This window comes from Acartia tonsa, chromosome 6, assembly GCF_053477335.1.
Source record: "Acartia tonsa isolate MP-2025a chromosome 6, ASM5347733v1, whole genome shotgun sequence".
NCBI classification, from domain to species: domain Eukaryota; kingdom Metazoa; phylum Arthropoda; class Copepoda; order Calanoida; family Acartiidae; genus Acartia; species Acartia tonsa.
In genome coordinates this window covers 52,382,509-52,404,612 of record NC_137265.1, presented here as the reverse complement: position 1 = coordinate 52,404,612, position 22,104 = coordinate 52,382,509, and the positions used below count along the sequence as shown (strand labels likewise).

Here is a 22,104-nt window from a genome sequence, read left to right as displayed (position 1 = left end):
GACTTATTGATATTCATTGAATAATTTTTGTTCTATTGTATAAAAAATGTTATTTAAATACAAAATGTCTAAAAAGTGTTATATTTTACTGATTTATTATATTTAATTGTTAAAATTCATACTGTTTTTGCATGAAAATGATAAAATGATCAAAAGTAGTATTTTTTAATACATAGAGTCGGATGTTTAAAACTCATGAAAACTAATGTTTCCTCGGACCTTTTCCCGAAACCGAATCTTCCCTTCAAGTCTTAAAACTTCGTTTTTACTATTTCTACTATTATTTTTTAAGAAAATTGGTAAATTATGAATTTTTTGACTGTTGTGAGTGGCCAATTTCTGCATTATTGTATGTCTTATTATGTACTTAAAGTTTTAGCATGCTAAAGGCTTGAATGGCCTTGCTAAAGGCCTGCGCAGCCTGACATTTATCTTTTAGGCGCGCCTTTAAAATAGGCAATCGTTTGATTTAAATTACTTCAAGAATATTCTAGAAAGAAATACACTCACACAGAAGCTAGGCCACTCTATAATTATCAAAATTAAATTGTCTATTTTAAGAAATGCATTATGATCCATGGATAAAAAGGGTTCTGTAAATAGAAAAACCATGAATCATAATGCATGTACATCCCCAATTATGATGCACAATAATGCCCATATGTAGATTTAAATATTGTTAGAAAAGTTTGGAAACTTCTAAATTGCACCAACCAATCAATATTTATTAAAAATAACCCAAAGTTTTTAATGAGCAAATGAGATAAAGATTTTACAAAACTTTGGGTATCAGTATAATTCACAATTCAATGTCTACTCCCTCCCTGCTTTAAGATGGCAGTGGGAAATTTGTCGGCGATTTAGGTTGCTTACATAGACTTTCTTTACTGGTCAGTTCGCTAATTCAGTAGGCGGGGATAAAATTGGGGTTATCGTTATTTTAGCCTGATGCGTGTACCACTTTATTAGAGTATATGAAAAATGAATAGATTTTTTACAGTGCACGCTAGGAGACGCTTTTTAGCAACAATAGAAGTAATTTCAAATAGGGGTGAATTATGTCCTTCCAAATCAGTGGTGTTTTTTTCGGAGATCTTAAGGGATACGACATTGACCGATAAATTGATCTCCATTCCTAATAATGATACTCAAAATTACCACTTTTGTATATTAAATTTATTGGTTGAAACATTTGATTACTCAACTTAATGAACCAACTAATTAAAATTCAACAAAAGTCCCCAAGGTTGTAAAGCCAACGAATAACATAAATTTTTGGGACTATTGTAAAAAAAACAGCCCAATGTCCTCTCCCTCCCTGATTTTTTTATTATGGGGGTTTATATTTGATGGATATTATTAAAACAAGGATGACAATATTTAAGTAGCGAAACACAGAAGTATAAAAAAATAGTATAATGTTATTCTATAATTTATCTGATTGTTGGAAAGGAGAATCTTCAAAATAAATATCAGAAACCTATCTCATTCAATTATAGTAATTCATCTCTCCAGTATGGCTTCGAAAACATCAGCTGGATTAAAATCATCCATACTGAAAAATCAGGAATAGCTTTGTATTATAGACAATTTTCCATGAAAATTAAAATAAGAATCATAAAATTAAATCTAGTTTTGTTAAGCAGGGCCTCTGGCCTCTCGAGGCTAACAAAACTGGTTTCAATCTTAAAAATTTTAATTTTAAAAACCGCGGAAAGCTGACTGTAATACGATGAGATAGATAACTATTATTACATTGGACAGTTTTTTAATAGAAGTTTAAAGTATTAACAAATACTTTCAGCAGATATATCCTTAATAGCAACTGAAAAAAAAACTTTTTTGATAAAAACCAAACTTCTAGAATAGACTTAAAGGTAGACAGGGGGACAAAGTGAGTTGTAGAATATTACGTTATTAGTCACAAATAATCTTTACAGATCATTTCATCTATTCATATTATATAAGCAAAATGGACAGACAGACATTGTAAGTTTTAGAGTAGTTGAAATGAACATAATTTAAACCCGTATTTCTTTAAAATTTTAATGTATACAGAATTTTTAATGTTATCAAATATTAAATACTGTGTGACTATATGAATAATTATGTTCGTTTGTCCAACCGTATAATTTGATGCGCTTTGCTTTTATAAATGTTGTCATCCTTTTTAAAAGCGAAGCTTTTCTATAATTAGGGTCGGTCCGTCCGTACGTCCGTCCGTAACGGATAGCTTTTTTCGTTAATTTAGGCATGTTAGAATTGTCCTATCGATTTCAAATTTTGCATAGTGATTCCTGCAGTAGTTAGGTACGATTTAGAAAGCGTAGCAACTTTATAATCATTACCAAAATGTCCGTACGTCCAATTTAAACATGTTGATTTTTTTACTTTTTTAACAACAAATTTTAATATGAACTAATTATCCGATTGATCTGATTTTTTGTATACTGATTCCTGGGACAACAAAGTACAATATTATAAGCGAAGCAACTCTATAATCAAGTCCTAAAAATGTAAGTATGTCCATAAACATTATCCTGTATCAAGCAGTATTTCAACAAATTTACTTACAATTTTGCTTTCACTCTTATACATTTATATTATGATTATTTAGTTCTGACACTATACAAGTGTTAATGTCCGTTTATCCTACCGTTTCAGTGCTTCGCTTTAATGGATGTTGTCATCCTTGTTTCTTTATAGTTATGGAAATCTATATTTAAGGCTAGGCTACATTGATCAGAAATTGGAAAAAATAGAACACTATCTGAAGCTTAAGTTTTTTGTTATAACATGCAGTGCAGCTATTGTATTTTTCCTCTCATTAGACACTTGGGGTGAAGCTACTATCCTTATACTAAAGTAACAAGATGTCTGTGTGTTTGTACCAAAGGATCTCGCTAACCGCTGAACCGATCGGGTTCTCCTTTACAGGGTAGCTTCTCATAGGTCCCGGGAAGGTTTATAACTATTTTGGGGGAGGGTACTACCACCCTCCCAAGAGAAATCGCCCCTAGAAAAAAATTAACCCTCCCGAAAAAGAGATTTAAACGAAACATAAACCAATTATTTCTCTAATTAGATATTTTAAATAAAAAAAAACATTCAAAGTGCCACTAGAGGTCTCTAGGGGCGTAGGTTAGTTATCTTTATAAGGAAACATCAAAGAATATGATATTTTTTGTGTATCCAATATGAATTGTAATTATAAGAATAGGTGTTTTTACACTTCACCATAGTGTTTTATATTTGTAAAAGTTCACAAATGCTTATTGGTTAGATGTTGGTTTATAATACAGGGATATAAAGGCATAAGGCATTTGCCGATTAATGAACGTACAATCCCAATTATGATACACAAAATTACCCCTTCTGTAAATTACAATAAGTAAAGTTAAAATGTTATGTTTCCTTAAAATGTTATACTTGGGCCTCTGGTGGAACAAAAAAGTTTAAAATAAGTTGTCTCTATTAAGATCAGCTGTTTTTATTTATGTTTCTATGTCAGTGGTGCCGCCTAGCGAAACCTTTAAATTTTGTTTTGTATTTCCTTTTAGTGGTTATTTTCCTTGGAATAGTGGTGGTATCCTCCCCAAAATAGTTATAAATCTTTCCAGGATCTACAAGACCCTTCATTGTAAGAAAAACGGTATCATTTCAGAAGTTAGCAAGATACTTAGGTACATACAGACACACACACACAGACCCTATTACTTCTATATAAGAATAATGCAGATCTCTACTAATTTGATACTGCGGAAGTGATTGCATATCATAAGAATGGGGTGTATGAATTATAAATGAGTGGTATTGCATATTCCTTAGTACTGTAGTATGCACTATTATTATATTCTGTAAAGGGTGATGTTAAATTATAAAAAAAAAGATAAATTGGACCTTAGATGCGTATCTTAATCCTTAACTGTCGGGCTCTAGAGGATCATATCATGAAACCTGAAACTGACTTGAACACCTGAATTTCATATGAGGATATTTTGTACTATTAAAGAATATTTTAAAATTTTGGTAACATGAAATGCTTTTTACCTGGATGACCCTGCCCAGTTTGCTGGTATCATGTGTCCACAAGGATGGAGATATTCAAAAATTTCCAATTCTCAGTTCTGTGTCACCCATATTTAAAAAGTCATACAGCTAAAGCCCTCTATCTTACTTATTAGAGAAAATGAGATAGAAAGAAAATAAGGGGGTGGGGGCGTCTCCCCCCCCCCCTCTGACCGATAGGGGTTAATTGTGCACACTTTATCTCAACGTAAAACTTTGCTCTGGAGTAAACAATATAAAATTATACATAGAATTAGAAATGTGGATAAACTGTAATTTTAAGCATTAAACATAAGGTATTTAAATAGTTTATGACCCTGTATTAATGATATGTTACTGTATGCAGCAGAATTGCAAGAATATTTTATTAACCATTCTTACTTTCTTCTATGCTTTACAGGAATAACCCTCAAGGAGGGATAAGACATTGGGCTGTTTATTACACTAGTTTTCTTATTTGTTAGCTTAAAAACTTTGGGGACTTTTAATGAATTTTGATTAGTTAGTTCATTAAGTTGATAATTTAAACTTTTTAACTACGAATTGTAATCTACTGAAAGGGGTGATTTTGCGTATCATCATTGGGGATGTACATCAATTTATCGGCCATTGTATTATTCCTTTAGATTCCTGCTTACTTTCTATGCTTTACAAGAAGAAAATAACAGTTATATTTCAAAGCGAGGCTGCTCTTGGTTTTAATATTACATTTCCCCAGGGATCTAAAGGGATAAGACATTAACCGATAAATTGATGTATATCCACCATGATGATACACAAAATTACGCCTTCTGTAGATTACAATTAATGGTTGAACCATTTGGACGCCAGACTTATTAAGCCTACGAATAAGAAAACGATATTATAAAACTTTGGGGACTAGGATAATTCTTTTTCTTGTAGACAGATATATGACAAACATTTATATTTGTAAAATATGTCTTAACAACTAAATAACCTTTGAAAATGCAGAAAACTAAACAACTTTAATATCAAGTTTAAATTAGAATAGCAACATGCCAACTTTAATGTACACTTTATTTATTTATGCTAAAAAAAGAAATAGTTGTCTTGATATATAAAAATACTAGCGGCTACGCCCCTAGACTTTAGGGGCTTAGCCCCAAAAGGTAATTTTAAAAAAATGTAGTACATGTGGTGCATCTTCATCTTCGTCATTGTTATCTGCATCATCAAAAAAAATTAGGGGGATTTTTTAAATTTTTGGGTGGGTTAGGGGTGTCCCACGCCCCAAGAAAATAGCTTAAAACACCACAGGACCAGTAGGTATATTTCCTGAAGAGTAGAATCCGATCGCTTCAGTGGTTACCGAGATCTTAAGGGACAGACTGATAGACAGACAGACATCAAGCTACTTTGTATTATAGATATCTAAAGGCTACGCCCATAGAGGCCCCAATCAACACTTAGGTGGGGGGTTGGGGAAGCTTAGAGGTAGTATACTCCCCCCTTCCCTACATTCACTTTTAGTTTAAAAAAGAAAAAGTATAAGTTAACAATATTGGAGATTTGTTTTTTTTCTAAGTGCGAGTTGAATGATGGGGTATCCTACCCCTAAATAGTTATAAACCCTCCCTGGTCACATGATGATCTACATTGTACAGAAGAACTATATCGGTTTAGCGGTCGGTGATGACAGACATACTATTACTTTTTCATGATAGGTTAATCTTCGCTTTTAAAGTTGTCGTAATTAAGCTATAATTACTTTACATTTGCCCTATAAATAAACGAAATATGAAGATAAATATTGAGAAAAATATTAATGAAAACATTCATAAAAGTTGAGCTCAACAAATCATGCAGACAGACGAACATTCACAATATAGAGTAACTATCAAATTTTTTTTAATTAATAAAGGATATTTATAATGGACCTTAGATCCTTCTGGTAAATGTTATATGGTTTCTATAAATTTCACCCAATTATAAAAGGAATCATCTTATTATGTTACGGACAGGCAGACCGACCTAATTAAAGAAATGCTTTGCTTTTAAAAACTCGAACATTGGCATTTTAAGGAATGCCATATATCATCACACATTATCTTAAAATAAGCTTTGTTAGCGAAAATTTATTGTATTCTAAAATAAAAATCTTTGTCAGGTAAAAATCTTTAAGTTTGTTGCATTTGATTGAACATCTAGGGTATTAAATCTATTTATTTAGACATGGAGTGCATTCACAGGCGCGTGACATCAAAAGTAAGATTAGGTAGAATTTCCGTACACAGTTAGAACTCCCAGACAGAGGTCGTGCAATCAAAGAGATGGATGTCTATTGGTTGAATGGACACTAAATACCGCAATTATAAGACGTGGACTATGTTTCAAGGTGCGTGTAGAGGTCTAGTACCAAAGCGACACAAAGCCCCTACAAAGATCATCATAAAGTAAATAAAAGCTTAGGGGAGGGGGAAACAATTCTAGCTAATTAAAAACAATTTGACTTTAAAGTAACATTTAACAAAAAGAAATAAACTGTTTCTATAAAATTAATTTTTTTTACTTTTTAGATAATTTTAAGCTGTTCATATTGTTTTTGTTCGTCTAATCATATAATTTTTTTACTTTTGCTTATGTAGATATTGTCATCTTTGTTTAAATTAAGTTTTTTATTAAAAATAATATGTATGGGCGATATATTCAAATGTAAAAACAAAATTTGCAAAACTCATTAAATCCAGGGTACTGTTTAAGAACATTACTTTTTTATGATTTGATTATAGAGAATAGATGAATGGGATAATTATATCACATTAAAAATTGTTGTCAAAAAAGTTTAAAATCAACATGTTTTAAATGGACGCAGATACTTTCTGGTAACGATTATAGAATATTGCTACGCTTTCTAAATCATATCTATCTATTACAAGAATCACCATGCCAGGTTTGAAATCTATAGAATAACACTTTCATGCCTAAATTAACACCAAGAGCTTTTACGAACGGACGTAAGAATGAACCGACCTAATTATATAAAAGCTCCGCTTTTGAAAAATAAAAATGTTGTATTTACTATTTGTAAAGATTAGTAACGCCATTAACAAATTGACATCAATAAGTATAAAAACATTATAAGAGGATGAAAAGAAAGATCAGCCCATATTGCCGCAAAAAAAAATTTACTAGAAATTGAGTATAGTTATTATATTAACATAAGTATATAGTTATAGTATCATTAGAATAACGCTATTTTGATAATTTGTACTTATGTAAGGTAAAAATATACTTTAATTTTAAAGATTCGGTTATCTAGTTTTGACACTTAGTTATATAGCAAACTAGCTTTGCTAATATAATATTTCTAATTGCTTATATTTTACTAGTAGCTGCGTCACTAGCATCGTATCTGTATTAAAAATTGTAAGAAAGGACAGAAAAATATCCCAAAACAATTAGATCTTAAATCCAAAATTAGCCTAAAACCACCAAAAGATCTATGTGAAGCTTCCCTAAATAGAAAAACTTAATTGTTATCGAAATCTTAAGCTACAGACAAAAAAAACCTTACTACTTCATATTAAAGGATAATTTTCATACTATGTTGGAATGTTCCGACACCAAATAACAAATACCCATCTCCACCATCCCCTCCCTGTTTTTAAAATAGAGTTATTATATTCGATAAATAATATTTTGTTGTCGACATTCATCTTAGAAAAGGTTGAGAAGATTGTAAATTTATAATTTTTTCACCTTTGTAAGGAAAGTCCAGTAAGTCATTTCCCCTAAAATAATCAGAAACCTTCCAAGGACCCATATCGATTTAGCGGTTCGCGAGATACTTCGGTACAGGAGCAAACACACAGACAGACACAGATTCTGTTACTTTATTATAAGAATTAATTGATATTTGCACTTAAAAGTTGTCTATTTTAATATGTCTATTGCCCTCTTACTTATATTTTTTTGGTGTTCATTCCATATTGCTAAAATATAATAAAAATTCAACAAATTGTATTGTACAGAGTAAATAAATTACTTTGTTATACAGTGAATAAACTATGTTTTTAGACAATTGTTTTTTTTTTATCAATACTTAACATCTTTAACTTTAAAAACATTACAAAAAGTCTAGCGATAGATAGATTTTTTTTTGATAAAACCCAATCATAGAGTAACTGTGCTATATTAGTAAACAGACATTGCATAATTTGAGTATCTGTGCTACTTGAAATTATTATTCTGCATGGTTGAAACGTTTATTTTTGCTTGTCAAATACAGCCAAAGATATTTCTTAGATAATTGGCCCTATTTAAAGAAAATAAATCTGTGTGGTGGGGGGGATTTTTTTCAGCAAGGCAACTCTATAATGTTTAACTGTTTCTCTGTCTATAAATGAGAAAACATGAATTCGTGTGCTACGAATAACTACTATGTTTTATTTAACCTAACCTAACTTGTCCTATTTAAAGACAGTCTGTGTGGTGGGGGGATTTTTTTTTCAGAGAAGCTACTCTTCAATAATTAATGAAAATATGAATTAGTTGCCACTAATAACTACTACGTCTGAATATAGTTCATTTAACCTAACCTAAGTTGCCCTATATAAAGAAAATAAATCTATTTGGTGGGGGGATATATTTTTATCTGCGAGCATACTCTATAATGTTAACTTTCAATTCGCCTTTAAAAGAGAAAATATGAACTATTTCGCTAACTAATATGTCTGAATAAGATTTGAAGAATTCATTGGCCAAAAACGAAAGGAGAACCATATCGGTTCAGCGGTTACAGATATCCTTCTGTACAGATACAAATCCTGTTACTTTTATGTACGGATTATTGAAGTATAATTATTTAAAAATTATTATAACAGTAAATTAGTATTGTGAGATAATCACATGATATGACATTTTTGTTCGATAAGTCGATTTGTTTTAATCATTCAGTGGTTAGTGAGATTATAATGGATAAACAAAAATGCCTTGCTGCTATACATTATAGGATAGAGATTAAAGTAAAAGAATACAGGTAACAGAAAGCAATATTCTAGTAGACGAAAAGGTCTTCACTCTTTGGGCCAGGTAGTTTATACATCTACATTTATTGGATAGGGGGCGAGGAGGAGGGGGGTCAATTAAGAATCTAGATAACGTAAGGGATTTGAAACGGTCCACTTTTACAATAAAGGATATTTCCCAAGATTTTAACAATAATAAAAAAAACTGTTACTTTTTGGCTGATACAGCAAAACCTTTCTGTTAGAGGCAGATTTTACAAACTTTACCTACCAAAACTTTGTACATCTATTTTTATTGTTCTGTTGTAATCTCTTATCGTTTTTAAGCGGATATAACGTAATGTATAGATATTATTAGTAATTTTGGCCTGTCAAAATTGTCCTTTTGATTTCAAACTTGGCATGGTCATTCCTGTAATAATTCGTATGTCTATTCAAAACATGTTAATTTTTTCTGCTTATTAATTTCTGACATTCTAAATTTGTTAACGTTCGTTTGTCCCACTGTCTGTTTTTAGGGCTTTGCTTTTATGGATGTTGTCATCCTTGTTAAAAATGGATTTAAGCTTATGAGGTTAATATTTCTCCTATATCAGGCGCTTGATGTTGATAAAAAAATAAAGTATGCCTTGGCCCATAAACAGGTACAACACATTATATAATGAGTTCTTCCACTATTAAAAGGTATGGTATCTTTAGCTTCACATATTCTATTTTTTAAAATTATGATTATAATACACATATATAATTAAACTATTTTATTTGATAATGATTCTTCTACAGTAGTATATATTCTTGCAGTTCTGTAAAAAGCATTACTTTAATTAATGTTGCACATTCGCCCGTTGTCACAAAGGTGATAGGTTTGAATCTCAGTACGAAACTAAAGACGTATGGTGTGACATAAATAGTAAGAGTTGGGTGGGGGGGGGGGGGGTGTTTTGGCCATTATCAAGATATGCTTATTACCATGTATAGCTATATCAAAGGTCGCGCACTTAATTAGCGAGATTTTGTTCGGAGATTAACCAAAAAAAAAGATCTCGATGCTATCTTTCTCATCAAGATAGCAGGAAAATGAAAATATAAAAACATTCATAAAAGCGAAGCTCTGAAATGGTAGGACAAACGAACATTAACACGTGTAGAGTGTCAGAACTAAATAAGCAGAATATTAATTCATACATCTAAACAAAAATGTAAGTGAATTTGTTGCAAAACTGCTTAAATACATGATACTGTTAAAGGACATACTTATATTTTAGGACCTGGTTATAGAGATGATTCGCTTAAAATATTGTACTTTGTTGTAATAAGGATCAGTACACTAAAAAAAGTTGTACCTAACTGTTATAGAAATCATCATGCAAAGTTTGAAATCAATAGGACAATTTTAACCAGTTTAAATTAACAAAAAGCTAACCGTTACAGACTGACGGACCGACCTTATTATAGAAAAGCTTCAATTATATAAAACATAAATAAGCTTCTTTGTTGCAATTAGCATGAGTGTCTTTGTCTTTTTTAGAAATATAAAAGTTTTGCTTTCCTGCAGTTCATAAATTAAACTTCTCATCTCCTCCACCTAATAATAAGTTATGGATTAGCTTTGGTTCATACAAAGGGGTTTATAACAAATAGCAAATATTTCAAAATCTAATAATTTTGATTTAAAGTAACAAAGCAATATCATACAAGAAGGATAAAAGCATCCATAAAAGCGAAAATCTAAAATCAATGTTACATTAATAATTCCTCTCTCTCATTAGTTAGCTACAAAAAATAGTATCCATTTTCAGAATATTTAAATAATTTACCGTCTACTGTCATGTCCTCCAAATTTTGATAAAATCTTACCATTCGATCAGCTTCTCGCGTGCTCTCCAACTTTGATTTCAAGTATCTAAAAAACGTTAAGAAGGTAAAAATGTCCAGGGAAATATCACAAAAATTATGCAACGTATCATCTTATTAACCCCTTACAGTCGGGCCCCTTGCCGCACCTTAATCGGTAGGGGGGGGGGGGGGCGTTCAACGCCCCCCCTTATTATCTCAGTTCCTATTAGAGCTAGAGGGCTAATTTTTTTTGTGCAAGTCCATGGTTTGATAATAAATTTCCGACCTTTTATAAGTCTAGGTCAATTTTCGCTTCCTTCACTCTTTTATTTAACAACCTTTGTTTTCAGGTCTTTTTTTACTTAAAAATTTCAAACGGCTGTAACTTTCTTATTTACGAAGCTAGAAGAAATTTTTTTTTCCAGAAAATGTTTATTTTTATGTAAATTTTACATTAGAAATATCAAATATAAGTTTCAGCGGCCGCAGCTGTACTTGGCAGCTGCCAGCCGCCGCAGTCGGCGGGAAAACGGCGGCGGATCTTCATGAAATTTTGATACGTTATGTAGACATGTAAGAAAAGCTTAAGTTTAAAATTTGAAGTCTCTAAGTCAAAAATTGCGGCCACAGGAGCCTTTTAAAGATTTCTGGAGACCTGGAGGATCAGGACCTGCAGGATCATACCTGGTACCTGAAAGTGACTTGAACACCTGTATTTCATATAAGGATGTACTACTAGAGGATATTTTAGTATTTTGGTATGATAAAATGCTTTGTTTTAGTCAAAAAAATATTTTTGCTCTTTACCTGGATGACCCTGCCAGGTTTGCTGGCATCCTGCGCCCGCCAGGATGGAGATATTCAAAAAATTCCAACTCTCAGTTATGTGTCATACCCATACTTAAAAAGTCAAAAGTTTGGGCTCTTTATCTTTCTTGAGGGTTAAAAAAAAATTTGCTCACAAGGATGACAATATACATGATATCAAAACTTAATAAATCAGCCCTGTTTTAGAAAAGATTTATTTTTAAAAATTATCCTTAAGCACGATCATTTATAAACAAGGATAAAAACATCCATAAAATCGAAGCACTGAATCGGAAGGACAAACAGACAGACTGAATAATCAAAATATAAAAGTATCGAAAGAGTCGAATCAAAATTGTAAGTAAATTTGTTGAAAAACTGCTAGATACAGGATAATGTTTTGGACATACTTACATATTTAGGACTTGATTATAGAGTTGCTTTGCTTATACTATTGTTCTTTGTTGTCCCAGGAATCAATATACCAAAAATCAGATTAAACGGATGATTAGATCACATAAAAATTTGTTGTTAAAAAAGTAGAAAAATGAACATGTTTAAAATGGACATACGGAAATTCTGGTAATGATTATAGAGTTGCTACGCTTTCTAAATCGTACCTAACTACTACAGGAATCATCATGCAAAGTTTGAAATCGATAGGACAATTCTAACATGTCTAAATTAACGAAAAAAGCTATCTATCTCGGACGGACGTACGGACCGACCCTAATTATAGAAAAGCTTCGCTTTAAAAGAATATAATTACCTATACATAAGTCTAGTTATGTCTCTTCTTTGTGTATTCAATTCCTTGTTCTAGAAAAAAAAGTGATTTAATATTGTAATCAATAAATATACAAAATGAATATTAACATAATATTGTAAATTTTAAAAGAAAATATTCAGTAAGACGATATTCTGTCACTTATTTCAGTTATATCCTTTACTCCACTCAGGGAAGGAGGGGATATTGGGCTGTCAATTACTTTAGTTCCCATAGTTTTATAATAACATTTTCTTTTTCGTCGGCTTAACAACTTAAGGGACTCTCATTCAGTATTGATTTGTTGATTAAAACCATGAATTAAATAAAATTTGCATGACTTTAATGTTAAATTGTGTAGGCTTTTAATTTGTTATTTTAAGAATTTGACAAAGCAGCAGTAAGAACTATTATAATAAATTTCCCTCTAAAATCATTTTGAACTTATAATTGTACGAATAAAAGGGATGTGTCAATGAACAATACATTGTACACCACCAAATAGAATAAACAAAATTAACCCTTTTGTAGATTAAAATTATAGGTGGAAACTGCTAGTTTGTATCCTTATACTAAAGTAACAGGATGTCTGTTTGTGTGTCTGTGTGTCTGTACCAAAGGATCTCGCTAACCGCTGAACCGATCGGGTTCTCCTTAACAGGGTAGCTTCTCATAGGTCCTGTGAAGGTTTATAACTGTTTTCTTGGGGGTGGGACACCCCCAACCCCCCTAAAAAATGAAAAATTCCCCCCCCCGAAAAATTAAAAAAAAAATTTTTTAACTAAAATTAAAAATGAGGGGGGGCACCCCCCCCCCAAAAAAAAAAAAAAAAATCGCTCAGAACACAGTAATAGTGTCTGACTGATTATGACGTAACAAAAAAAATTAGCCAATGAGAGGCCACTATAAATTTTACCATTGGTCAATAACGGCCTCTCATTGGCTAATTTTTTTTGTTACGTCATAATCAGTCAGACACTATTACTGTGTTCTTCGCTCAACCCAAAATCTTTTTAAAATTTTACTTTTAAAATCTAAAATAAGAAGTTGGGTTAATAATTTTGACTCTCTCCTCCTCAAGTGCCCCTAAGTCCTTTAGGGGCGTAGCCTGGACGATACATTGTACACCACCAAATAGAATAAACAAAATTAATCCTTTTGTAGATTAAAATTATAGGTGGAAACTGGTAGTTTGTATCTTTCAATCAAGATTTATAAGTAAAAAGATTTAAACAAACAAGCAAAAATTGTTTTTTAAACTTTGGGTACAAACTAAGTTCCTACAAAAAGATGAAAATAATCTTTCTAGGATAACCTGAGAAATTTCAGGATCCACACCAGGATCTGGAGTCAAATGGATCAATAAACCTGAAAAGCAAAAACAATTTTTGTTAAATATTTGTATAAATAAGAAAAAATATAAGAAAACGTCATTGAATAATAAATTATTCTAGTGCCCTAAAAAATTAAAAACAATTAATTCCCTTACTTAAACAATTATAATTAAATCTATATATAGGGTTACTTTATCATAATTTAGACTGTATTGTACAGTGTCTTATCCCTTAAGATATCTGTATGAACATATGAGCCATATGATAAAGAGTCCTATCCCAGGTGTGCGCATTAGTTAACAACACCACTCTTTAAGACTTCAAAATTTATATAAGATTATTTGTTTTGTTTTATGAGTATTACTTACAAATTTTTATTAATTTTAGTCAAGATAAATCTTTGAATTTGTATGTTAAATACTTCAAAATGTGTTACCATAAAGAGTTGAGAGTAGCCTATCTTTACCAGCTATGTTGCCAACTCTAGTCATTGTTGCAGCAAATGTCTAAATAATAACAATTATAAGACCTTTTTTTAATTTAATCTTACCTCCATTAATATTTTTTTCAAAGAATGTTTCCTAATTGTTGTGATTTTTTAACCAATTTATAACAAGCCCCCAAAATTCAAAGTTTTTATTCACTGGGGTTTAACAAAATAAATTTTTTCAATAATTACTCAACAGAATTCAAAAAGTACTACTAAAGGCAAAACTTACTGAAGGCACCGACTAAATATTTTTTTAAAATCACAAACATTAGGACACGTTCTTTAGAGAATTCCCAATTTAATTTCAACTTATAATCAAAATATTATCGTGATCAGACTTTAAAAAGTTGTTTACTGTGAATGCAATAAATAGATTTACTGATGATCAAGTCCTAAGTATAATACCTCCTCATCTAGAGCAGAAGAAGCCCAAGGGGAACTAAAACAGTCCCAGTCCTCCATGTTCAATGTTTTCAATGCTTTAGGATTGTTGGGGAACAACTTATCATAGATAACCTAAAATGTATATGAATTTAACAAGTGTTTGTTTTTTTGATATGGAATATAATTTCTTTAGGCTTCTTTGTCTGTCTGTCTGTTAAGAGCTTTAAACCACTGCACTACATGTCTTCGCCATTCTAGAGTAGCTTTACTTAGGTATAAATTTAGTTTGAAGGAAAGATGAACCTAAAGGAGGGGTGCATAGGTTGCTAACCTGAATTTCCTGATCCCAAAATCCAGCTTTTGATTCCTGATCAATAAGGTCTTCTGAATCAACATTAGCCCAACAGAGTGCCCAACCATACGTAAACCATGTCTTTGATATCTCACCTCTGAGAGTAATTTGAATTTATATGAATATAGCTGGATCTTTAATTCGTTTTTATGGTGCGCTGAATCGGGGCGATTCAAAGGTGAACCGTAGGTCCGCAGATGGTGAGCCACAGCGCACTTATAATACATTGATTTTTAAAAGATTTTCGGCGCGGTGTTGTTAAATCGCTTGAGCACTCACTAAAATATCGATCCGCACCAGTACAACTTTATTACTTAAGCAGTGTTAGTAAGGTATTTTATATAAAATGCCGTGTCAGTATGGTATTTTATATAAAACATTAATATATAATTTATTTTAAAAATAACTATAAAAATGTTTTCACGATAGTTTTGCAAAAAAATATTAAAGTAATTAAAAACAATATTTATTTATTAAATAAATCACCCCGATTTGGTTCGGCAATGCCACTCGCCCATGCAAATTCGATTTAAAGATTGGTGTTTAATAATTTGATGGCGCGCTGAATGAATCGCCCCGGTTTAGATCACCTATAAACGATTTAAAGATCAAGCTATGAAAAGACTGAATAAAAATCTATATTTGTATAAATACCAGTTTGCTATGTATTAGATTAGATTAAAACTACTATTGATAAATAAAAAAAATATATGATATAAGAATAACCTTATATTTTCCCAAACGTGCTGGGGAATGCTCTTAATTTCATCATAGATTGGAACACAATAACTGTGAGTCTTGTGGGCATTGTCTGCATACAGGTTGAAGATGTTTGGATCAATAACAACTCTCTTCTGGCCAAATGTACTCAGGAATATTAGACTCTTGTACTCTTCAATACTTGGATATCTGTCCTTCATTTTAATACAGTATTCTTTATAAACCAACTCTCTTCTAAAAATTAAACAAACCATTACAAACCATAAAATGTAACAAGTGAAATTTAAAGAAAGTGTAATCTTACCTGAAGTTGAGATTATGAATTCTGAACTCCTCCTCAACAGTCAGATCAAATATAGGAATCTTTCTCCAATTTATAAATCTTGACTTGGGATACCTTACTTGTCTCATTCGCTTTTGTTTCTTTAGCGGAATGTTATCCTTATTACCATCAAATGATGGAAGATTGTATGTCTTCTTCTTCTCAGCTACTGGTTCAGGACTTTCTATGCTGTCAACATCCTCCTCAAGCTCTATGATATCCTCTTCTTCTTCATCTTCAGTGCTTGTTTCTGAATCATCATCTTTATCGCTTGTATCATCAAGTACCTTGGTTCCTAATTGTCCTTCCTCTTTATCCTGTAGCAAGCTTTCAATGTTCAAATCACAAAATTCATCTAAATCTTCTAGCATTGGAGTTTCTACTTCATTCCTCATTGAGTCGACACTGTTCCAGCTACATGTTGAAGTTGAGGACACAGTACTTCTTCCACGAACAAGTGGACTTATTACTGTTTCACTAGAAAGAGTATCATGAAATTTAGTTTGTGTGTTTTTGATTGTACTTGCTGCTGTGTCTTTAGAAGATACAATGTAGAAATGATTGATTGGTTCCCCTGAAAACCCACCACTGGATTCTGTTACAACAGAACAACACTCTTGTTCAAGTGAATCTGCTGATTCAGAATATTGATGGGGCATACGCGCATTATCATCAAAAGTAGATTGCTCAAATCTATGTTCCTGTGGTTCACTCATTTGCAATGCAGAACCATAAGTATATTGATCAGAACTGTTCCAGACAGGAGCATTTGAATGGGGGTATTGGTTTTCTAATAAATCTGTATTTGAATTTGAAACTTCTGGAATAAGGTAAGCTTGTAATGCTCTTGCTGTGTTATCAGAAACACTAGAAGTTTCACTTACATAGTTGTGACCAGATTTTCTATGATAGTTAGATCTACTAATTCTTTTTGGTGCCTTGATTACTTTTTCAGTTTCTACAGATTCATATGGACACCAGATTTTTGTTTCTTTGCAATCAGTTTTTGTCTCATTTGAATCTTGGTTGAGAATGAGTTTGGATCTTGATCTTGTTATGGGAAAGGATTCAGAGCAGCATCTAAAAATCATAAACATATAAAATAGGCATAAATACTTTTTCTTTAAGTGTTATGTTTCATCATTTTTTAGTGTTGAGATTTTTTTTGTAATTCTGGAACTAACCTGCATGGTTTATTAGGATCACATACTAATTTTGTTGCCCCCAAACACAATTCCTTTCCTTCTTCAAAATTTCTGAACCTTTTCTTTTCAATTTTAGGTGAATTTTGAAAGTTATTAGATGAAAACTGTTTCCCATATAGAGATTGATTGTAAGTTTGATTATATGCATGTCTAGTTGAAATTATTTTATCTGGATAAGGCCTGAATCTTTCTTCAGGTGTAGTAATTTGCCTGGAAGGATAATCTGATCCAAATTTATTAATTTTGCTTTGATGATGTCTTTTATCTTGAAGATTTGGTGGATAATAGTAGTTACTGAAATCAGGTTTATATACAGATCTTATCCTTTTAGTTTGTTTCCCAAAAGTTAGATTGTATGAAGATGTTGATGGTTTGTTTGGATAGTTTGTTTCAATGTAGGCAGATGGTTGCTGTAGATTTTTCTGTCTCTTTAAACTTTTTCTACAATTATTCAATTCTTGTTCTATCTCTTCCTTTTTCTTGTTTAGAAGTTCAACTTTTTGGATCAGTTGCATCTCATTGCTAAAATGATTGCAAGATTAAATGATAAAAAATGTAAAAGTTTCAAATTATCTAAGATGAAAAAACTTAAAGATTGGATATATTTTTATCCCTCTAAAACTAAAAAATGTTACCTAGTCAAATTTGGATGTACAATGATAGATGCCATGTGGGGTCTTGGTTCTTCTTTCCTGTCTTTCAATAATCAGAAATGTATTATGGTTAATATCTGGCACAACACAAGTGTCTTTTTGTCAGTTCAGAAAAATCTCTATTTTGTCAATTTTAGAATTGGATGTAGCAGCAAAAGAATTAATTCTTAGTGATGTTAGGACAATGTGTATTTTAATAAATTCCAAGCCACAATTTAGTTTATCAATAAAAGTCTTTGTTACCTTGAATTGGTAGTCGAGAGGTTGAACTTGATCGAGTTGGAATTCTTCTCTCAGACAAATGATCAAATTGACCCTTTTTATATAAAGGGTAAGTTTTATATTTTATATTTTTATTTATTAAAAAAGTTTTTTAATAAATTTTAAAAAACATTGTTACCTGATTATATTTTCTAATATGATTAAAATCATTATATTTTACCCTTTCTACAGGACTTGAATAATCAGTTTTTCTTTCCTGCAATGAACAGTTATAGGCCAGTTGTAGTTATTAATGAAGTAATCATAAACAATCACATATCCAAAACAAACTATAGATTGTGATGTATAAGATGCATTAAATTTTTAATAATTATATTTTTAATAGTTAAAAGCTAAAGTTCAAGTGCGCAGTACAACTCATTACATTGTAATGTTATAGCATCTAGATAATGGTTTTAGCAATTAAAAGGTAGGGTTGTCTGTAATGGTCAGGATGACCAACAGTTGGTACCAAGATAAAAGTCACTGACTATACTGCCAATAAACATGTTGAACTTAAGCTTAGATAAAAAGGACTAAAAGAAACGGAACATATAATTATAAATTGTCCTAATATATGAATTTAACCTGAATTCTTGTATGCCAAACTGGATCATGACTTTGCTGGGAAAGTTCAGTCTATAAGATCAAAGAACATGCTTAATTAGGCATATAGAAATTGGAAAGCTTATATGGGATGATAGGTACTTATTTACAAGTAAATTAAGGAACACACATTTGGTCCATTGGTTTTAGAATATTTTGTAGAAAATTTCAAAAATTAGTATTGATTTGAGCAAATATTTACTAATGCAAAATTTCCTTCATGTGGAAACTACTATCTTTATAAAGATTTTTAATCTTACCTGTATCTTTCTTCTAGCAGCTGCATCAACTAAATTTGGATCCATACCAGCTTCTATACACATCAGATACCGACATTTCTTACAGCAGGTTCTAGTCTACAATTCAGAAAATCATATTAGGAATAATTGCAATCCAAATTAGACTATTAAGTAAAACATTTGACTATAAGTTCTGTTAATCCCCAAAGTAAACAAAAAATCTTTAAAAACTCGTTTAATAAAAACACTTTTGGATTTTTGGTTGATTTATGACTGATTAAAACAAAGTAAAAGCTGTCCAATAGTATGCAACAATTATAATCTGGAAATTATGAAAAATAGCATAAAAGAAAGTAAACTAAACAAACTTTTTCACTAAATTGCATGAATATAATGAAGTATTGAATGTAGAGAAATAAGATCGAAAACTGAGAAGAACAAAGAACTGTAAAATATCATTGTTAAAAAAGTACCTTCACTGTGATTTTACAATTATTTCTTCCATTTGAACAGACCAAATTTCTGGAGGAGCTAACTGTGCGTCGAAAAAAGGCTCTAAAATCAGAAATATCAGGTTTATGGCAATGTTGGAGTGTCATTGATAACGTAATAATAATAAGCTTCAATCAATGTGGCCATGACTTACATTTTAATAATATATTTATTATTTAAAAGACAAAATTGAGACAAAATATATTGATTTTATACACTTTCCTGTACAACTGAATACTAAAGTAATAAATAACAAAGAAATTTATGTATTATTATTCTACAAAAAAATGGCTGGAAAATTCGTTTTGGGCAAAACAAAGTTTCATTGGGTGCCATATTACCTTATCCCAGATAGTACCTGCAAGAGTAGCAGCAGACAGCTCCATAGTGCTGATGGTGGTGGGCGCTGTCACCGCACACAGAACAGGCTCCTGTTTGACCGCCAGCCTGACTGTCACTTTGAATGCTTCTTTGACTGTCTGTATGACTGCCACTTTGACCATAAGCATGGCTGCTTGTTTGACTGCCCCTGTTACTGCTAGTATGACTGTCAGTCTGACCGCCATAATGTCCGGTAGCCTGACTGCTAGTATGACCGCCATCATAACCGCTAGTTTGACCACCACAATTTTTATTGTAACCTAGACTCACTTTACAAAAAGACATTTTACCAGGAAATTAACATCTTAATAGAGAAAATACAATGGCTGTTTAATTGATGTACAATCTTAATGATGATACACAAGATTACCCCTTCTGTGGATTGCAAATAGTGGTTGAAACATTTGGACACTCAACTTAATGAACCAACAAATCTGTTTTGTTGACCCCAAGGCTTGGACCGTCAAAATTACATGATTTTTTTGTGGACAAACATAGAATTATAGCACTTTAACTATGAAATATATGTGAGCAAAATTTATGTAAAGGACTCGCCAGCCGCCTCAGGGAAAATCAAAAGTTTACAATTATAAAAATCAGCTGAAAGTCTAAACCTAAACCAATTATGACAATCCCTCTTACAAAAACTTTTCAAAGCATCCAAACCGGTTTAAATTTGATATTTCGTCACGGCTAGCGTACGGCTGCCGAGCCCTATAAAACATGTCATTATTTAACTAGAACATGTATCCTAACTAATGTTTTTATGCTTAATTATACAATTTACAAATGTTTCAGGATTCATGCGACAAAGTTTAAAATCGATAGAACTATTCTAAAATGCCTAAATAAATGAAAGAGCTATCCATTAAAGAGACCTATGAAATATAATCATAAAAAAAGTTTTGCTTTAAAAACTAATTACAAGCATAAAATACAATCGTTTGTTTGATTGCTAATAACTGCACCAAAAGTGTCCACTCTGAAACTAAAAAGGAACAACGTTGGCTGAGAATTAATTTTCTGTATACATTAAAAGTATACTCCGTGTGACATTTTTACAAACAATTTTTTAAAGAATCCAGCCTCTAACTTTGATATGGCAAAATGTAAATTAAACAACAATAAATAATATAATCGTTCATAAATTCCTTGAAAAACAAAGCTAAATCGGTTCAGTGGTTACCAAGTTCTTCAGCTTCAAATAGACAGATTAGCGAACATCGTTCTACTCTAATTCCTGCTCTAATTAAACTACCGGCTACCCCCGTAGAGGTCTCCAGGGGCCTTTGTGGGGAATGGGGGTAAGTTGACCCATCAATTTTCAATTTAACTTTTATAAAATTAATGTAAGAAAAATATTTTTTTTAGGGGGAGTTATATTTTTCTTTTGGGAGGGTAAACTTACCATCTCCAAAAATAGATATAAACCCTTTCATGACCTATGAGATGCTATACTGTAAATCTTATATTAACTTTAATTATTCTTTTAATGTTTTTATACATTACAGCCTAATTGTCCTTGTTTATATTTATCTATTTCTACAACGTAAAACTGCATAAAAGTAACATTCAGAATTAATTTTCTCGTATTCATTCGAATCCGGTGGATAGGAACCGGTTCTCATCCATACGAAAAAACTATGTCTAGCATCGTATAACATCCAGCTTTCTACGAATATAGAAATGTACGATCATAAGATTAAAACCAGTTTTTTTAGCCGGTGCCTCCGTTACCTCGGGGCTAAAAAAAACTAGTTTTAATCTCATAATTGTACTTTCTATATCCGTGGAAAGCCGTTTATAATACGATGCGAGAAATAACTATTATGGAATTTTTAAAAGCAAAGCTTTGCTACAATTATGTTTTGTCAATCCAAACAAATCTTATTTAGGCATTCTATAGATTTCAAACTTTTGCATGATGATTCCTGAAACTGTTATGTAAACTTAAGAAAGCATAACAACTCCAAAATCTTTAACTTTAAGTATGTATGTCCATTTTAAATAAGTTGATTTTATATAAAGTAGTTTTTTTTTCTGTCCCAAAGGATCTCGCTAACCGCTGAACCGATATTGTTCTCCTTTGCAGTAAAGCTTCTTATAGGTCCTGGAAAGGTTTTAAACTATCTTTGGGGAGGGTGTCTTCACCCCTTTCCCCCCAAAAAATATTTTTGTACTCTTTTTAAACTCAAATTTA

General features: G+C 31.5%; 1 protein-coding gene across 1 annotated transcript; it reads right to left on the bottom strand.

Moving 5' to 3' along the window:
- Window positions 1-10,518: 10,518 nt before the first annotated feature.
- On the bottom strand, window positions 10,519-20,248 carry LOC145323158 (uncharacterized). The gene is made up of 17 exons (XM_080165551.1): window positions 19,882-20,248; window positions 19,505-19,586; window positions 19,053-19,148; window positions 18,775-18,825; window positions 18,326-18,403; window positions 18,169-18,241; window positions 17,908-17,968; window positions 17,252-17,794; window positions 16,050-17,147; window positions 15,752-15,979; window positions 15,005-15,122; window positions 14,695-14,805; window positions 14,236-14,305; window positions 13,781-13,833; window positions 12,469-12,518; window positions 10,914-10,959; window positions 10,519-10,641 (listed from the first exon to the last, which is right to left on the bottom strand). Exons 1-17 carry the CDS (start codon window positions 20,187-20,189, stop codon window positions 10,519-10,521), a joined length of 3,189 nt encoding a protein of 1,062 aa, XP_080021677.1. The 5' UTR covers window positions 20,190-20,248.
- Window positions 20,249-22,104: the final 1,856 nt, after the last annotated feature.